This window comes from Microtus pennsylvanicus, chromosome 20 (genome assembly GCF_037038515.1).
Source record: "Microtus pennsylvanicus isolate mMicPen1 chromosome 20, mMicPen1.hap1, whole genome shotgun sequence".
Classification (NCBI taxonomy): Eukaryota; Metazoa; Chordata; class Mammalia; order Rodentia; family Cricetidae; genus Microtus; species Microtus pennsylvanicus.
This window is the reverse complement of record NC_134598.1, coordinates 21,478,883-21,498,253: the sequence shown is the minus strand read 5'-3', so window position 1 is coordinate 21,498,253 and position 19,371 is coordinate 21,478,883. Positions and strand designations below refer to the sequence as shown.

Below are 19,371 nucleotides of genomic sequence, written 5' to 3'. Positions count from 1 at the left end.
CCATTCCCTGAACACAAGTACATAAAAAAGATATAATAAAAACAAAAATCTCAAACCTGCAAACAATAATCTGAACTTAATTAAGGTTAAATTGAACTGATATAAAGGCTTCCTTAACAAATCAAAGATATGTGAACGAGAACACCTACAAATGTTATTATAGAAAGATTCCTAGGTTCTAAAAATATACTAAATATATAGAAATATAATTAATTAAATAAATTAAATATGAGAAACCATAATCTCTCTAGGATTTTATTTACAATTCTTTTGCAGGGGACGTTTTAGTGGAGGTATGTGTATTTGTACATTCACAAAGGTGAAGTAAAATGGATAAGATACTGATCATTAATCATTAAAGTATGAGACTAGTACAAGGGATTCCTCAAAATTGACCCGACACTTCCACACATCTCAATTCTTACCAAAAAGTAGTGTAAAGCAGCTCACTAGGAAGGTATTAGCTGTGTACAGTTCCTGATCATTAGTAACAGCTGCAAACGCCACATGAAACCCCAAAGAAACAGAACCCTTCTCATCTGGGGAAAAGCTCAAGCATTTAGAAAAGCAGTAACTTTTCTTCTCTAGAGTCTGCAAGGCCTCTCCAGCTGAGCATCGAGGAAGCTTTACCCCAGCTTCCAGCCTTTAGTGTGCATGAGAAACTTTGCGTTTTGCTAAAGAAAGGAAAACTTATTCTCAGGCTGTGCAAAAATGTATATGAATCACAAATGAGTTTCAAGTTTATACTTGGGTCCTATCCAAAAGATATTGCAGATGCATACACCAACAATCCAAAAATATGAGAGAAGAGAACATGGAACATGTCAGGTCCCAAGTGTTCAGAATATGAGGCACACACTTATATTCTGAACTCACAGAAATAAATTCTGCTTGGCAGGGAGGCATCTCCCATTCAGTCTGGCTTCACTCAACGTGGCTTTTTATAGAGCACAATGTAATTCCCCTATGCTTCACCCTATCACTTCATTTTAGTAGGATAAATAGCCTCAAGAATCCTTAAAGTGAATACTTACTCATAAGCTGCATATTTTCATATGGAAATAGAATATCACCAAATGTACTTTATGTTAAAACAGTGTAAACTATGCTCTATATCAGGCATATTTTATAACCAACCTGCTCGGGAGTCTTTTTAAATGTATATCTCCCCATTATGGCAAAGTGGAAACTATCCCAAAATGCTCTGAAAAATACATATAACACTCGGCATCTGACAACACCTGCATTTGACCTCTTAAGCAAAGAAAGGTCAAAATGTGAGGTGTGGTAAATGCCAAGGGTCCCAAATACTGCACAGGAATTAAAGTCAGATTACCATCTGCTATTGACACACCCGGGAAAGTTGATCAGAACATTTTCATACGTTCTTATTTTATTAATGCTTTGAGAATAGAAAAATTAACTATGATCTTATGTTTTTAGTCATTATTTTATTACTTAAAATATAGCAATTATTTTAAAATGTTTATATAACGACATATAAATGTTTAGAAAAGCAATCTTCAAGGTAAGTCCCCAAAGAACTGACTAGCAACCTGCTTCAGCTACAATTACCGCTGCTTCTTCAGAGCAATGACAGCGTAGCATCTGGGGGACTGCACAGGGTCGAACAACTTCACAAGAGCAGACCATGCAACATCTTCCTGAAAATTGATAAACAATTTACATATACAATCATTTTAGAGCAAATAAAAGAAAGATGAGTCTGTCTACATAGATGAATTGGACCATAAATTGCAGTAGAAATTATTAGTAGAAACCAAAGGCTATAATTTTTTATTGAATGAAAATTAACATTTACAATTTTATTTTCAAGAAGCCATGTTGAAAAAAATATATACACCTTTAGCGACTGACTGCCAAAGGAGTCCTGGTTCCAATATAGAAAAGCTGGACAAGGCCAATGACAAATATTGTATTTTAAACAATTTTATGACAAAACATTATTCACCTTGTACAAAGAGGGTGAAAATGATATATAAATAAAATTACACTGTAAATTTTATTATAGTTTTAAAGTAAAAATAATATGCACACACATGCACAATCTATAATCATGTGTGACATTATTATAAGATGTACCCAGTCTGAAAGGTGGGATTATTATTTCTTTTAATTTTCTATTTTATATTATATATCTTTTGTTTGTTTTTCTTGAGACAGGCTTTCTTTGTATAACAGTCCTAGAACTTGCTCTGTAGTCCAGACTAGTCTTGAACTCACATCCTGAGTGCTGGGATTAAATGTGTACGCCATCACCACCTGGTATGTGTCTTTTATTTTTAACAAATATGACTACTTTCCTAAGACATTCCAATACTTAAAATGAATAATCATATACTTGGATCATTTCTTTTGGACCTATTCATTTTGATGCATGTTATTTTACTGAACTGCTTAGGCCAATGAAATTTTTTTTTGTGAGGGGAAATGAGTACCTATTCAAATAGGTAGTGTATCACCGCCCAATTTGAAGATCAAGGCTTTGTAGGGATTTGGAATTAAATGGTGGCTAAAGAATGTATATTATTTAAATACTTAAAAAATTGCCTTAATCTGTAACATCATTAATTAAAATAAAGACATTTATTAAAACTCATTTGTTTAAAGAAGCCTTTTGAAAAGAAAAAGCACTAGGTGGCTAAATAAATTTCTTACAATAAGGGATTTATAGTGGACAAAGAGTTGATTCTAGGAAGGGGATTAAACAATTCAGAACAACTTATTGATCACAGCTCAGCAGACAATGTAATACAGACAGAATGATAAGGTTGTGGGAGAGAGGAAAAACTCTTCACTGAGTAGAAAGACATTTCTATATTATAGAATATGCATATTCAAAGCACATTAAAAGATCAGGTCTTACAAAGTGAAATGTGTACACAGTCTCTTTTATGCCATAATTAATTTTGGCTCTAAAAATCCTATATGATTACCTTTATTCACTGTCTATAAATACTATCACACAATTAAAAATATCACACTTGTTACAGCAATTTTTTGAAGATATCTGCTGTATATATGTTTATATATTAATCAGGAAATAGAATGGACATTAAAAGTAATGGAGTATGAGAGTCATTATCTTACTACTTTGTGTGAAATAACTTTATCCCAGCTATATGATTTTATTTATTTTATTTCACCTAATAAAGATATTTATTATGCACTGAAAAATTACATAATACCTGTTCCTTCAGGTAACAAAGTCGATCAAGAAGAATCAGTGTTTCTATGCAAGGAGCCAGAACAACTTTCAACTGTAAGGAAACAGGAGGTAGTGGCAATTTAATAGCTTATTTGCTTTAATGTTTATGTTTGAGAAATGGTATCTACAAAACTTCACATGTCAGATACCCAATACCTACTGTTCATCTTCAGAAAATGAATACTACAGATCAAAAGCTTTTCTTTACTAGTAACAGGGAAAGAAAGCCCTCTAAGAGACACGAGGTAGAATCCAGGAAGCAATCATGTGATGGAAAGCTTTTAAAAGAGTCCTAAGAATGCAATTCATTACATGGAAAGCTTGTGAAATAAGCACTCTGGAGATCAACATGTGTTCAAAGGCTCTGAAGGCCCGCTCTGTGCATTTATGATGCACTTTAAGGGAAATCTACCATGTGCTCTTTTTATGACATTACTAACACCTAATATAGTTCAGAAATAGGAAATCATCCCAGATAGTTTTCCTACAAACACACACACGCACGCATGCAGGCATACACGCAGATACACACCCTCTTTCTTTCTTATACATACAACAGCAACAACAGATTAATTGGCCCATAATAATAATTAGTAAGATACTACTGTATATATGTACATGACTTACCATATTAAATGCCTCCAGCTCATTCATTCTAGGCCTATATTTCTCATAGTAGTCCATTATAATTTCTTCTGAGATCTTTGAATAAAAACAGTAACAATAGATTTACCAATGGTTACAGTTAAATAATGTAAAAAGTTCCTATAACATAACCTAAAGTGAAACAAGTACTCCATCGATTTACGGTATATCTGACATGTGAACTGTCTTTAAGCAGGTGACTATAACAAAATCTGGCATTCAAATCTACTGAATGGATGCTACTCACCATTTCATAAATAACACGTCTTGAGTTTTCCAAATTCAAAATATAGTGGTAAAATATTTCACTTATTGCTATGTTTCCAAAACAATTTCACCATCCGAGGGTGTAACTTGTCTTTTTTATATTGTCTTTCTATATCAAACATACTTGAGATGCATAATATTAAGTGGCTAGCCTTGGTTGAAATAAAGCAATAATCTTATTTTTAATAAGAGTATAAACATGGTTTTCTGTTCTTTTCTCTCTAGAACATTTTAAGTAAGCAAATATAGAAAGAAACAAAAACCACATACTTCTTTGGCCAATAGTAAGGGGCATTTTAAATCTTAACTTAGGTGTCTCAACAACTGTGATGAGTGACATAGAGAAGGGCCAAGACATGCCCCGCGTCACAGTTCCCCAACGAAGTAGCAGAACAGACATCTCCAACATTATGTTTCCTGAGCAGCAAAATCAACAACAACAAGAACATCAACATCACAGCCTCTAGCTGTTCTCAATTGGCATCAAGAGAAAGCAACATGGAGAATAAATACAGAGCCACACAGAAAACTCAGGTTTGTAGAAATCAACACGGTAGAGACCATGAATTCACAATGTCCTTCAACTGCTGAAATATGCTACGGCCCTGGTTCTGACACATGTTTGTGAGACGAGGCCCTCTGCTGCCTCTGACTGCCATTATAGCCTTCCGTACTTTTCAAGTTTAGTAGATTGGTGCAATAGAATAATTAAAAAAAATACATTTAGACATGTATGAGAAAATCTGACATCCTTTTCATGTTGCTAACTCTTTATTCCCTTTCAGTTGCTTTGACATGTTGTCTTAGTTATTTTTCCACTGCTATCAGGAGACACCAGAACGAAGGCAACTCATAGAAGAAAGGGTTTATTGGAGGCTGACAGTTTCAGAGGTTGAGCCCATGTCTGTCACATTGGGGAACATGGTGACAGGCAAGCAGGCAAGCAGATGTGCTGTGGAGTGGTAGCTGAGACTCACACTGTGAAACATGGAAGAGCTTCCATGGAAACATGGAAGAGCCAGAGAGCTAACTGGGAATGGCATGGGTATTTGAAACGTCAAAGTCCATCCTCGCGTGACACATCCCCTCCAATAGGGCCACACCTCCTAGAAACCTGGCACTCAGGAGGCCCTTGAAGGAGAACCAGGGTACACTGTTGCCTAGTTCTAACATGTACTTTGACAGCAGTTTCATCTGGAAACTCTGCTTTAAATAGTACTTTACAAATTTTCTTTGCATTCATTTCTTGATTATGCAATTTCATCATATGTATGATTTATGTTGTTATTCTGATAATATAGCTGACATTGAAAAGCTGAAAAATGTGAACTGGCACACTACTCAACTGCTGAATACAGACGTGGACATGGCCTACAAAGTGACTCCTAAGTGTGAGAACTAAAGATAGTACGAGGACATTATTTAGAGGAGAAAAAAAAAAAGGAACTAACGGCGGTTGTATCAGAAAATTATTTTTAAAGTAAACTGTGGTGTTCTTGTCCTCGTGGCTATAGAACATTGAATGTACACTGAATGGCAGATTGAAGCACTGAAAATAATTCTATTGTTTCCTGGTTCCTAATCCCCACGTTCTAGGAACAGTCCCTCCTATGAGTTGAGATGTCTGTGAGAATTACGGGTTTTGGTCAAAGAAATGATCAATGCTAAAGAGAGAGTAGAGTGAAACAAAATGATCATCTCAGGCACTTTATTCAATCTCCTACCCTCCTTGTAATTTACTGAATTATTCTGGCTCTTAACAGGGTTTATATATTAGATAGCATATGTGTTACTGCCAAGTGGATTTTGAGCAGCTGGTTATATTCACCTTGTCTGGAAGAATTTCAAGAGTGAAGCCTGGGAGAGCAGCATCGGTTAACAGTTCACTAACAGAACTTGTTGAATTTCTTCGGCCTTTATTTCAAACCGTAATATTTAGTCTGCTTTAGAAATACATTTATCTGTTGGCAAGCATGAATTTCCTCTTTATCCCATTCCAGCCTGTTTGCTCACTAACTGCCGGCTTTGGAAACATGCCCACCAAACGTTCTTCATGCAAACAAAGCCTGTTAATATGCTATATAAGTATGAATCTGCTCCATCGGTGATGGAGTTAGCTGTTTTAAATTAGAATACTTCTTCCCCAATGACCTAGGTTTTGATTTAGAAATCCACTTAACTCCAACTTAGATACAGTTGTTCTTGCTTCATCTTTTATTTTATTTTGTCATCTTTGGTTGTTATCTTTTAGAAGTCTGTTCTTCAACGAGAGACGAAAAGGGGGTGAATCTGGAGAAGAGTCAAGGTGGGAAGGAACTGGAAGGAGTAGAGGGAGGGGAAAATATAATCAGGATATATTGTATTAGAGAGGGATCTACAAATTTAAAAACGTATCATATGAAAGTGAAAAATGAATACCGAAGATAGGTAGCTGAGTGAGAATTTAGGAAAAGTAAAATTAGAAGGGCTTTAAGAGTCTTGCATAGAGATGAGTGACCAAGTCTGTGGCCTTGAAAGTTTTGGGTTGTTCTATCCACTTGTGCCTGCAGTTAGAACAATATAACTTATGTACCCAGAACTCCACTGCCTTTATTAGGTATTTAAAATAAAATACATCAAAGCATCCAGAATAAATAAATAAAATTCACCTCACTTACATCTCAACTTTCACCTATATAATGAAAACCATATCAATTATTTTATAATCATCAATATTTAACATGATAAAATACTTCAATATTAGCATGAACAGAAGTTCATGAACACTTTCTTGTGCTATTTTTAAATATTTTGATTGATTTTCATTCTGTATACATGCATGTTGGCCTCAGTATATGTATGTGCACTGTGTGTGTGCAGATGTTCAGAGGCCACAAGTGGGTGACAGATCCCAAGCCCCCCCATGTACATAGTGAGAACCAAATGCTGGCTCGCCACAGATCAGCAAGTGCTCCTAAGCACCGAGTCACCTCTCCAGTCCTTATTTCGATTTTTTAAAATAATTATGTTTCAGTAGGGTTTTGATAACAGTATAGATAATTTCTATAGTGCATTTTATCTTTGGAAAAAAAATCAGACAATTTACTCTGATCATGCTTTTCCCTTCTCCTCAACTCCTCCCAGGTTCTTCCCATTCCTATTTCTCCACCTAACACAATGATATATTGTTTTAGTTAATGAACTAATGTTGACCCATTATTAATTAAAACCCATACTACACTCAGATTTCCTTCGCTTTTACACAATGTACTCTTTCAGTTTCAGAAGCAAACACAGGATGTCACATAACATTTGGCTGTATTAGCTTTGACACTTTCTCAGACTTGTTTTTGATGACCTTAACAGTTTTGAGAAATACTGATCATCTATTTTCCAGAATGTTCTTCTAGTATGTTTTAGATTTTTTTTCTCAAAAATAAACAAAGGGTTTTGGCTTGTGAGAAGAATACAGGAGCACAGCACTGCTTACATGCCCCCACCTCAGGGTCTGCGGTGCTCACATCACCTCTCCTTGTGTTGACCTTGACTGTCTGGTGGAGACAGCGTCTACCAGGTTTCCTCACTGGAGAGTTCTTTTGTTCTGTTTTGTTTCTAAATCCATGTACTGTCCATACTTAATTAGTTGACAGTTATATTGCCAGAAATTGAGTATAGAATATTGTAATGGTTTTAGTGAGAATGTCCCCCCCCCCCATAGACTCAGATGTTTGAATACTTGGTACTTAATCGATGGAACTATTTGGAATGTTTAGTAGATGCAGTCTTTCTGGAGGAACTATATCACTGGGACAGGCTTTGAGATTTCAAAGTCTCACACTACTCTCTGTTTGCTCTCTGTATTTCCTGCTTCAGGTTCAAGAAATGAGCACGCAACTGTTCCTGTCACCATGACCGCTGCAACCACAGTTTCCTGCCATTTAGAATCTGGAATCACAAGCTAAATGAAGATTTCCTTTTATACTTTGCCATGGCGTTTCATCACAGTAATAGCAAAGTAACTAATACAAAAATCTACATAAATTAGTTTTCAAGGGATATTTACATCTCTTTTAATCTATTCACTTTTTTTTAAAAAAATTAAGATCTATAAAAAAAACTTACAGAGTACCATAAGTAGGCTATAATGCAGTTTGGTTACAGGTTCTTTCTACTTCACACCTGCTCGGATGACTTGAGAACTGACCTTTCTCATCACTAGATAGTGAGACTAAAAGCTGCTGAGATACCACTGGTCAACACAGAAGAACTAAAGTAAAAGGAAAACTACTCAGTTAATGCAATTATAACAGGAGAATTTCCAAACACAGGGAAAGATAGGGATGAATAACTACAAGAGCAATTTAGAACCCCTAATAGATATGGCCAGAAAAGAACCTGTCTGAGACATATGATTTGGAACTAGGAAAAAAGAAACAAAGCAGCCAGAGAAAATCTCATTACTTACTATGTCAAACACATCAGAAGAATATGATACCTCTTAACAGAAAGCTTAAAAACTAAGTGAAGTGACTCAGTGGGTAAAGGTGCTGGCGGGCGACCTGAGTTTAATCCTTGGAACTCACATAAATGTGGAAGGAAAGACCCGACTCTACAGGGCAGTCTCTGATCTCCACATGTGCACCAAGAAATGCACCCTCCCACTATGTACACGCACACAACAATAATAAATAAAACTTAAACAAGCTTAACAAGCAGAAACACATGCAATGATTTATTTCAGGTCATGAAAGCAAATAACTGTCAAAATAGATTATATTTTACCTAACAAATATTGCTTAAAATTGATGGAAAATATTTTCCAAGATAAGCACAAATGAAAGCAATCCACCAGCACCAAACAAGCATTACAGAAGATACTTAAATAAATTCCACACCCACACGGGAGGAAGAAAGTCACAACACAAGAACACATGGAAGAATACATCTCATGAGGAACATATTTAGAAATGAGAATTATGAAGCTGGAGATGGCTCAGTGGTTAAGAACACTTGCTGTTCTTGCAGAGAACTGGATTCCAGCTCCCAGCACCTATGCTGGGCATCTCAACTGACTGTAACTTAGATCCAGGGCAGTCAATGTTTTTTTCTGGATTCCATAGGCAACTGTGCAAATGCGTGCATGTGCGCGGACATACACACACACACACACACACACACACACACACAAATCATTTTATTTAATGACAGCTATAACAGAATGAAACATTTCCAATTCAGTAATCAATACACCTCTAAGATAAAGAATGGAAAAAGAAAGCAAAACAAAACACCAAAGCAGTATCAGAACCAACTAGAAATGTAGTAACAGGAATCAGCACATATCTTAATAACCTTGATAGATGTTAATGGTCTCAATATTCCAATTAAAGAATGTAGACTAGCTGACTGGATCAAACCAGAAGATCCAATTATTTGTTTTAAAAGACACAACTTATGGTAAAGACACAATTCACACAGGAAACCAAAGGACACAGTAGTGTGTATCAAGAGAAAGAGAGTAGGAAAGAGGCATGATATCTCACAAAGAAAACAAAAGCCAAACACAGTCTAAAGAGATAAAGAAGGTCACTACATTTTTCTAAAGAGTACCGTTCATTAAGAAATAACTATTAAATACATATTCACCAATTGTTGGAGAACTTAGTTTGATGAAACCAACTATGGGGCATAAACAACAGCAAGGCTTATATACAACATGAGTAAGTGGCCTCAATCCCCCAATCTCAGCAACAGAAAGTCATTTATATGGGAATTCAGCAGAGAAAATCAGACTTAAAATGTCATAGATCAAATGAACACTGTAGGCATCTAAGAGATCTTGTTACCAACAGTTACAGAATATACCAGCCACGTAGAAGTCCATGGAACTTTCTCTAAAACAAACTACAGTCAAGTCAGGAAACTACAAAAGAATTAAATTAATTTGCATAAGTTATCAGATAATATTGAGTAAAAATAGAAGTAAATAATAGGAGAAACTCTAGAAATTCTACAAACATATGGAAATACAATATTCTCCTAAATGACAAGGGTGGGGTTCACTGAAGAAATCAGGGAGGAAATTGAAATCTTCTTAGAATTTAATAAAAACGAAAAAAAAATATAGACATAAAACTCTTAATAAAATACTTGCAAACTCAATTCAACAATACATTATAAAAATTATAGACTATAATCACGTTTGTTTCATTTGCGGAAGGCAAGCAAGATTCAACATATACCAACAATAGGTGTAATATATCACACAGACTAAAGTAGTTAGCAGCAGGAGGGATGTATTTCAAGTAATAAAGGGTACAGATGGCAAACAGTGTCTGAAAATAGTACAGTTCTAAAAATAGTGTCGGAAAGTAAAGACAGAAGTACCATGTGATCCAGCTCTACCACTCCTGGGGAGATAAGCTATTATACTAAAGGGAAACATGTTCTACTGGGACGACCGGAGCACAATTCACAATAACCAAGTTATAGAATGAGCTGAAGTGTTCGTCAATACATAAACAGGTAAAAAAAATGCAGCATGCATATAAAATGGAATTTTATTCAGATATAAAGTAGAATGAATTATGTCATTCTTGGGAAAATGAACAGAACTGGTCACCATAAATGAAAGAAGACAGACTATTCATAAAGACAAATAGCACATCATTTTCTCAGATGTTAAACTTAGTTAAGAGACATACAGGTACCGCACATGTACACATAACACAAATGAGACGAGACATGAAAATTAAGGAGAGCTATTTGAGAAGAGAAAGGAGTCTAAACAGTAGGACATACAGAGGAGGTACTGACAGAAAGTGAAAACCATAATGAATAAAAAATGCTGTTAGTAAAACCAGCTTGTTCAACAAATATATTCTAATAAAATTTAAAAAAGCATTCTTTGTATAAATTATCAAAAAAACCCTAAAAGCATTAAATGAAGTCATTCTGAAGGTAAAGTTAATTTAATTTAATTTCTTAAAAATTAAATCCTGCCAACCAAGCATTGGCAAGGAGGCTCAATGGCCATAGTATTCTTCAGGTGATTGAGAAACTCACCACAGTATTCCTCAAAAGATTATTGACACTATGTTTCTATGAAGAAACAGAGAGAATGGAACTTATATACATATTACTTTTAGAAATCATGAAGTTATATATGCAACTAATCTTTGGGAACTTGAATTTTAAAGGAAGTAAAATAGATATTTTTTATTTTTATTTTTTATTATTTAATAATAAAGTAAATTAGCAGCGTGGTCATGGTGCACGCCTTTAATCCCAGGCCTCAGGAGGCAGAGGTAGGTGGATCTCTGTGAGTTTGGGGCCAGCCTGGTCTACAAGAGCTAGTTCCAGGCTCCAAAGCTACAGAGAAACCCTGTCTAGAAAAACTGGAAAAAAAATAGGTAAATTATGAGGGGCTGTTCATTTTCCCTATCCTCATTTGGAATTAAATTATTAATATATGAGACTCCACATTCCTTCTGGGCCAATATCCAAATGAAATGAAATCACTACACTTCCATGTTCACTGCAGTATTATATACTGAAGAGAGTCAAGATATGTTAATAACCTATTGTTTCACTGACAGAGAAATGGTTAAAACAACTGTGGTATCTATGTATGTGTGACAAGTATATAAATATATATGTATATGTATGAATATATATGTATACACACACAAAGAGAAGGGAGGGTATTATCCAGCCTCCAAAAAGAAGAAAATCCTGCTATTTGCCACAAGGTACTTGACTGTGTACCACAATCCATTATTTTCAGAGGTATATACGCAGACTTAATTTCCCTGGAGAAAGATAGATATGTTTTTAAAATAATCTATACTTTGTGAATGGGGCCAATGAACATTACTTGAAGGTAATTACGACTAAAATGAAAGATCAAAGAAGGGATCACTGTGAACAAGAAAGTCTTCAAACATAAAGACAATATACTACAACCATTGCATAGCGCCCTTTGCTTTCCCATATTCATTGATAGAAATGGAAGTTTAAAACATAGATACATAATGGGACTGTTAGGTGAGCACTGATGAATTTATAAAGGGAAAAAAAATGCTCAAAATCAGTGGTTCTTAATAGGGGTCAATCTTGGCACTTGCCAGTTTTAATCATTGTGCTGCTGCTGCCATCTAGTGGACAGAGTCCAGCGATGCTGCTGAAAATGCATAGACGAGCCTCTCACTACAAATAATGGTCCGAATGGCAATGATACTGCTTGAAAACAGCTCACCAAGCAAAGTCCACTGCTGACTTTCACAACTGACTACAGGCTTATGGATAAACCCTTCACGTTGTGTGAGCCCACTGTGAATCAAGCGTCTGCAGCCTTAGTTTCTGAAAGAGGTGTCTGGAGATTTTTGGTCTCCTTTCATGTTTACTGTAATTTCCTGTGACTAGAACTTAAGCAGAGTTTAGATTTTCTGTAGTTCATGTGCCAAACTGAAGTGCTGGGCTTTTTAAAGACTGAACCTGTGCAGGTCTTGTAGGTGCTATCACAGTCTGTGTGAGTTCATATGTGCATTAGTTCTGTCGTGTCTGCAAACACTGCTTCTTTGGAGTTATCCACCACCTCTGGCTCTTATCATCTTTCTAACTGGATACAATATTTTGAACTACTTCTAAAATCTTCTTAAAACTTCGTCTTATACTGTCCATAATCTCTCTGCTTACCCTAGCCATCTGTGTCTGCTGTCCAGTTTATTAACTCAAACCTTTGGCATATTACTCTATTTACAATTACAGATTAACATTTCCAGGGTCTCTGTCATATCTCAATGTGGTTGTGATGAGTTCCATCTCTTCAAGCTGTGTTTATTGTCCTTAGTATGCCTCATAAATTTTTGGTATTCAAAAGTGATATACTGTTTTAAAAGTACTCCTATGAATGAATATGTTATCAACAGTGTCATGGTAAGAAGGATTTTGTATTCTAAAGCTTGGATCTCTGTCACTGATCCCGTCTCTTGACCAAGAACTTCTCCAGTCCTTCTTAGCATTTTCACGCCCTCTTGGGTGAGACAGGATTTACAGAATTGACCAATGTTGGATACTCCCTTTCCTCTCTTCAGTTAGGTGTGGATAAAACTCTAGCAGTCAGGTTCTGATTAAATATGGTCTCATTAGAAGTAGGTTTTGGTGTGAATAGATTTACTGACTTTCTTAAAAATAGTTATTCTTTCACTTCCTTTGCAGCAAGAATGAAGGTCTTTTTCTCCACTGTTCAGCTACTGTGATGCTCCAACATAACAGAATACTCACACTTAGTCATCCTAAATCTAATATTCTAGGTTATAATTAGTCATAACATTGCAAATCAATATTTAAAAATTAATCATTTCTTCTTTGATTAATTCTAATTTCAATTTACAATGTTCTGCTTTTTAACCATATTCTATTTAGTGAAATTAAACATTCTTTTAACTAAAAAAAAATCCTTAAAAAGGAGTTGCTTTGGTAATACACAACAATAAACTTTCTATACATTTGACAGCAAAGGTGAATTGCAAAAAAGGTAACAGGGGCTTAATTTTAATATAATTTAGAGTTTTTATAGGAGAGGGAATAGTAGGAAGCAAATGATTTTGTATTGCTTCAATTTACCACCCTACCAAGAGTTCTTGTATTTTGTGAAACTGAAAGGCAATCCCACACTGACCTTGGATTCGTCTAAGCCAAGCTTCTTTAGCGACATTCTGACATAATCCAGAAAGGAAGAGCATTTGGAATAAATTTTGCCAACGTGTCGATCACTGCAAAACAAAAGCAAATCTCTTTTGAGTTTTTCCAATTTAAAGTATAGATGGTTTTCAATTTCAACATGCAGTATTTTAAAATATCATATATATACACACACACATATATACATATGTATGTATGTATGTATGTATATATATATATGTGGCACAAACTCCAGATGTGATAAAAATGAAGAAATACTTTTGTGATGTTTGTACATGGCATTATATTTAGGATCTGCTCCTGAGAATTCTTGGAATACACAGCAGTGGAAGACAATACTCTGAACGCAATGCCATGTAAGAGACATTTCAAATTTATAGTATTAAAAATCTCAAGTTTAACAAGGAATAGGTCCTCAAAAGTTTCCACTGTGCTCAAAACACATTTTCCTTTTATTGCCGTTATATTGTACTGCAGAGTTTATTGCAACATGTTTTAACAGGGGCAATATTTCAGCAGCCACTCAAAGAGAACTACCAAGCACTAACAGCCAACTGGAGTCTGACAATCATTTATGCCTTGCAGATTTTCATTATAATTTAAACGAAGTATCATGAAATAGTTTTCAATTTAGATAATGCTATGCTAGATTATCACATCTCTTGATTTGGGTCACAACTTAAGCATAATGTAAAAATCAGAGGCGTGAGAAAATCAGTACCTACATGGTATTGAAAGTGATAAATTAGGCCCACGATTGGTATAGCTGGGTCTTCAGAAAATTGAGCAGGTTGATTCCCAATTTTCTGAGAAACCCACCATACCAATTTCCAAAGTGGCTGTACAAGAACGTCACACTTATGATTAGACATTATACTCTACCCTTCTATCAGTGCAATGGATCCTTCAATTACACTTCGCAAAACAGCAGCTTCAATTCTATTTACTATGTCCTATTACTGTAATCCCAAATATTTTCTGAAGTCTTTTTTTTATTACTGTTCAAGAATTTTATAGATGTATCCATGCGTATGATGCTTTGGCTAAATCCACCCCTGTTTCTTCCTAATTACTTACTCCCTTACCCCCTCTAACCACCCCCATCACCTTTCTTCCCAGTCTCCATCAATTGATAAGAATTCTTGAGCCAGGCAGGAGTGAGATTCCATGACCTTCTACTTCTCATTCCTACTAATAATTTGGCTACCTTGATGTATTATGCACACAGTCACAGCCTTATGTGTTCAATGACCCTCTAATGTCTGGCAAATATGACTTTACTACAGAAGTCTACTACCCCTGGCTTTTACAATTTTTTTCACCCTCTCTTCTGAAATGCTTTCTGAGCCTTAGGGTGAGGAGGAATGATACAGAAGTCTCATTTAGAGCTAAGCACCCCACAGTCTCTTATTCTCGGCATCTACTGCAAAAAGCGGCTTCTCTGATAAGGCTTGAGGGATGTTCTAATCTATGGGTATAAAGATAAGAACATAGGAGGCAGTGTATTCCTATGTCCAGTTAGCAGAATAATAGTATTAGGTCATACCCTAGGGCCATGACCTAGCCAGTTATGGGATGTTTGCTCAGCTAACAATACTAAACAATGTATTCTACCTTGTGGCATTGGTTTTTTAAATTTATTTAAATAACATTTTTTTTCATTTATTTTACATACTGACCACAGTCTCCCCTCCCTCCCTCCTCTCCTCCCAGGTCCCCTTTTTCCATCCCTAATCCCCTTCCATTCCTCCTTTGTCTCCATTCAGAAGAGGCAGGCCTCCTTCCATGGGCTTGAACAAAGCATGGTGCATCAAGTTGAGGCAGGAACTAGCTCCTCTTCTTGCCACAAGGCTGGGCAAGGTAACCCGGCATGAAGAACAGGTTCCCCAAAGTCAGTTACAGGTCCTGATCTCACTGCTAGGAGCCTTAGAAAGAGACCAAGCTACACAACTATCAAACACAGAGGGCCTAGGTCCGTTCCATGAAGGCTCCCTATCTGTTGGTCCAGAGTCCATGAGCTCCGATGAGCTCAGGTCAGATGTCTGTATGAATTTCCCCATCATGAACTCCCTGGCTCTTAGAATCCCTCCTCCCTATATTCAGCAAGACTCTCGAGCTCAGCCCAGTGCTTGTCTGCGGATCTCTGCCTCTGTTTTCATCAGTTACTGGATAGAGAATCTCTGAGGACAATTAGGGGAGTCTTAGCTGAGGTTAACCTTGTGGATTCCTGGAGGTTTCCATGGAGCCAGGTTTCTCCCTAACTCCAAAATGCCTCCCTCCCATCAAGACATCTCTTTTATTACTCTTCCCCCTCCATGTTCAGCCCCCAACCCACCTCTGGCTTCCTCTGCTTGCTACCTCAAGTTTCCATCCCTCCTTCCCCACTTCTCTGCCTCCAGTTTGCTCTTAGTCATCAGGGAAATGCAAATCAAAACAATTCTGAGATATCCTCTTACACCTGTCAGAATGGCTAAGATCAAAACCACTGAAAACAGATGAAGTTGGAGAGGTTGTGGAGTAAGGGGAACACTCATTTGAGAGGATGTGGAGTAAGGGGAACACTCATTCACTGCTGGTGGGAGTGCAAACTTGTACAGTCACTTTGGAAATCGGTATGGTGGTTTCTCAGAAAATTGGGAATCAACCTACTCAATGTTCTGAAGACCCAGCAATACCAATATTGGGCATATACCCAAAGGATGCTCAATCATACCACAAGGATACGTTCTTGCCTATGTTCATAACAGCATTATTCATAATAGCCAGAACCTAGAAACAACCTAGATGTCCCTCAACTGAAGAATGGATGAGGAAAGTGTGGCATGTTTGCACAATGGAGTATTACTCAGCTGTAAAAAACAATGCCCTCATGAAATTTGCAGGTAAATGGATGAAACTAGAAAAAAAAATCATTCTGAGTGTGGCATTGGCTTTAAATTCAGTCAGAATGTTGTTGATTAGACCTATAGCATCTGTGCCAGTATTTTATCAGTGGACATAATTTGCCAGAACAGCTTTGTTATCACAGCTTCCAGGGTAGCTTCCAGGGTAGACATGAGACTTTTAATGAGTTTTCTTTGTCCTTAGTTCACACAGAACCATGGAAATTCGCCAGCAAGGACAGAGCTCCCAGCTGAGTATCAGCTTGATTTTTTCATATCCTATGACTCAGGTATGTGGTAGCTTTAAAAAACAGAACATTTCTACCAACGTCTAGAAGGTAAGCAAAACAAATGGTAATAGCTTGTAAGGTGGTTTTGTTTTGTTTTGGGCGGGAAAGCCCTATAGCCCTTTGGCCAATAACTCAAAAAGAGGCAACCCACATCTGACACTGGTCTTATTTAATAGATTATGGTATCTGGGCGAGAGATAAGCCTGTGTTTCAGGGTAACACCATTTAAACTTTTATATATAAATGCACTTTTGGAAGCTTCTACTGTAGGTTTTATAAGGCATTTTCAAAGGTCTTCCATGTCAGTCATCCCTCCCCATACTCCCTTCTCGCCCATCTCCCACCCCAATTGACCCTTCCCATCCCATTATTCCTCTTTCCCCATCATACCACCAATGTTCTACCACCTAGGCTTGAAATGTTTTTTCATTTCTGTTTATATGTTTTTAGAACCAATTTGTCACTTTTCTGCCCTGAAAGTTGTGAATACTCTCTCTGGCTTCATTAAGAAGAAAAGCCACTCCTGAATTCATAGTTTGGATTTGTGTATGTGGTTTATTTAAGTATGTGTGCATATGTGCATTTATGTTTGTGGGTATGTGTTGCAAGACATAGAGGGCTTTTTTTTTCTTAACCTATAACTCTTTTCCTTCCCACTTTATTTTTTCAGACAGGGTCTCTTGCTAACCTAGAGCTCAACGTTTTGGTGAGACTGGCTGAACAGCAAGTTTCAGGGCTCTTGCTTTGCCACTCTGCTCTAGGCCTGTGCTGGTTTTTTATTATAGGTGTGGTTGTATTTGGGTGCATGAGATCCGAACTCAGGTCCTGAAGCTTGTGCAGGAAGCATTTTATCCACTGAGTCATATCCTAAGCTGATGGATTATTTCTGCATTTTATGGAAACATTTTATTAAGTTTTAAATTCACTATTTATGTCTGTTAGTTATTCTTTTAAATCTTATTTTCTCTCTTTGAGAATTTCATGCGTGTTTCAATCATAATCATCTCCTTACTAACTCTCCCTAGATTCGTCTCCCTCCCCCACCCACCCAATTTTCTTTTCACCCATTAAGTTCAATTAATCCGTCCCACATATTCTCGGATATGTGGGTTCCACTAGTGTGAGGTCAACTTTCCAGGGGCTAGCATCTTAAAGAAAACTAAGTCTCTGCTAGTACCTATCAGCTGCCACGAGCTGCTCTGCTAGGGGTTGGCTAAGTAACATCTAAGAAGCGGAATTAGATGCCATGCAGGTTGCAGTCAGGACATAAGTACCGGCACACTGTTTTCATCCCTGGGTTTTATATCTGAGGCGGCTTAAAAAATAAGAGAAACGTTTTCAATTTTGATCTGTTCATGTCTTCCTTTTCCTTTTTAGAGTATACTTTTAAATGTTCCAAAATCTAACAGCATACTTCTTCTTATTCTAACAGCACACTACTTTTAGGATGTTATATAATAATTATTGCATAAGACATTTGAGATCTTTTATTTATCTGACTTATTATTTATCTTTAGCAATAACAGGAAGAAACCATAAGACAAAGAGAACAAGCAAGGTGAGTGGCTGGGTCGCTCCTGCTTCACTGAGTGAATGAGAGTGCTGTTCGGCCCTCACAGATCTCTCCAACACCGTGTTATGACAGTCTCCTCGGCAACACTGGCACTTTAACAGCTTTTTTGAGCACACTTTCTTTTAACTATAAACACTAGTCTTAGAACATTTATTCCATTTTCAAGCCTTGTCCTTGGAAGCCCAAACCCCTTTCAGATCCTACCTCAGACACCGCTTCCTCTGACCCCCAAACAGGTGCCATGGCACACGCATAGAGTCCCTCAAACTTTGAGTCAAATAAGTAAAAACATAAATGTAACAGGTTCCCTTTTTAAAATTCATGCTGTAAAACCCAAAATGTTCAAGGAATTGTGTCGATACCTCAGCTGGTAAAGTACCTGCTGTTCAAGGATGAGGATCTACGTTCGGATCCCTAGACCTGAGGTAACTGCCTAGGCTGGTACCTTTAAACCCAACTCTGTAGAGTTGGAGAGGTGATATAGATAGGCTGAACCCTGAAGCTTGGCCAACCAGCCTAGACAAATCATGAACTTCAGGTTAAGTGAAAGAACCTCAAAGGTGATCAAGGGAAGACCAGATATTAACCCCTGGCCTTTGTGTGTGCCTGTATGCACTTGTGCTCTCAAGGCAGGCATATACGTCAAACACACACACACACACACACACACACACACACACACACACACACGTTCAATTTTTACCTCTGAAAAAGAAAAACACAAGCAAGTAAACAGCAATAACAAAAATACAACCCTCTCCTCTGACCCACAATTCCAAAATTATTTACAATATGGTATAT

At 36.8% G+C, this 19,371-nt stretch overlaps 1 protein-coding gene across 5 annotated transcripts in view; it reads right to left on the bottom strand.

The window, feature by feature from the left end:
- Nucleotides 1-241: 241 nt before the first annotated feature.
- Mettl25 (methyltransferase like 25) overlaps nucleotides 242-19,371 on the bottom strand; it is a 60,654-nt gene continuing 41,524 nt past the window's right edge. For 4 of the 5 annotated variants that reach the window (XM_075954121.1, XM_075954122.1, XM_075954123.1 and 1 more), the window contains 4 exons: nucleotides 13,803-13,896; nucleotides 3,857-3,931; nucleotides 3,210-3,281; nucleotides 1,439-1,664 (listed from right to left, as the gene is read on the bottom strand). In XM_075954121.1, the coding sequence (XP_075810236.1) occupies nucleotides 1,572-1,664; nucleotides 3,210-3,281; nucleotides 3,857-3,931; nucleotides 13,803-13,896 (334 nt within the window). In that variant the 3' untranslated portion in view covers nucleotides 1,439-1,571. Of the gene's footprint in view, nucleotides 1,665-3,209; nucleotides 3,282-3,856; nucleotides 3,932-13,802; nucleotides 13,897-19,371 lie in introns of all 5 variants that reach the window. The other variant, XM_075954124.1, reaches the window with a different exon arrangement.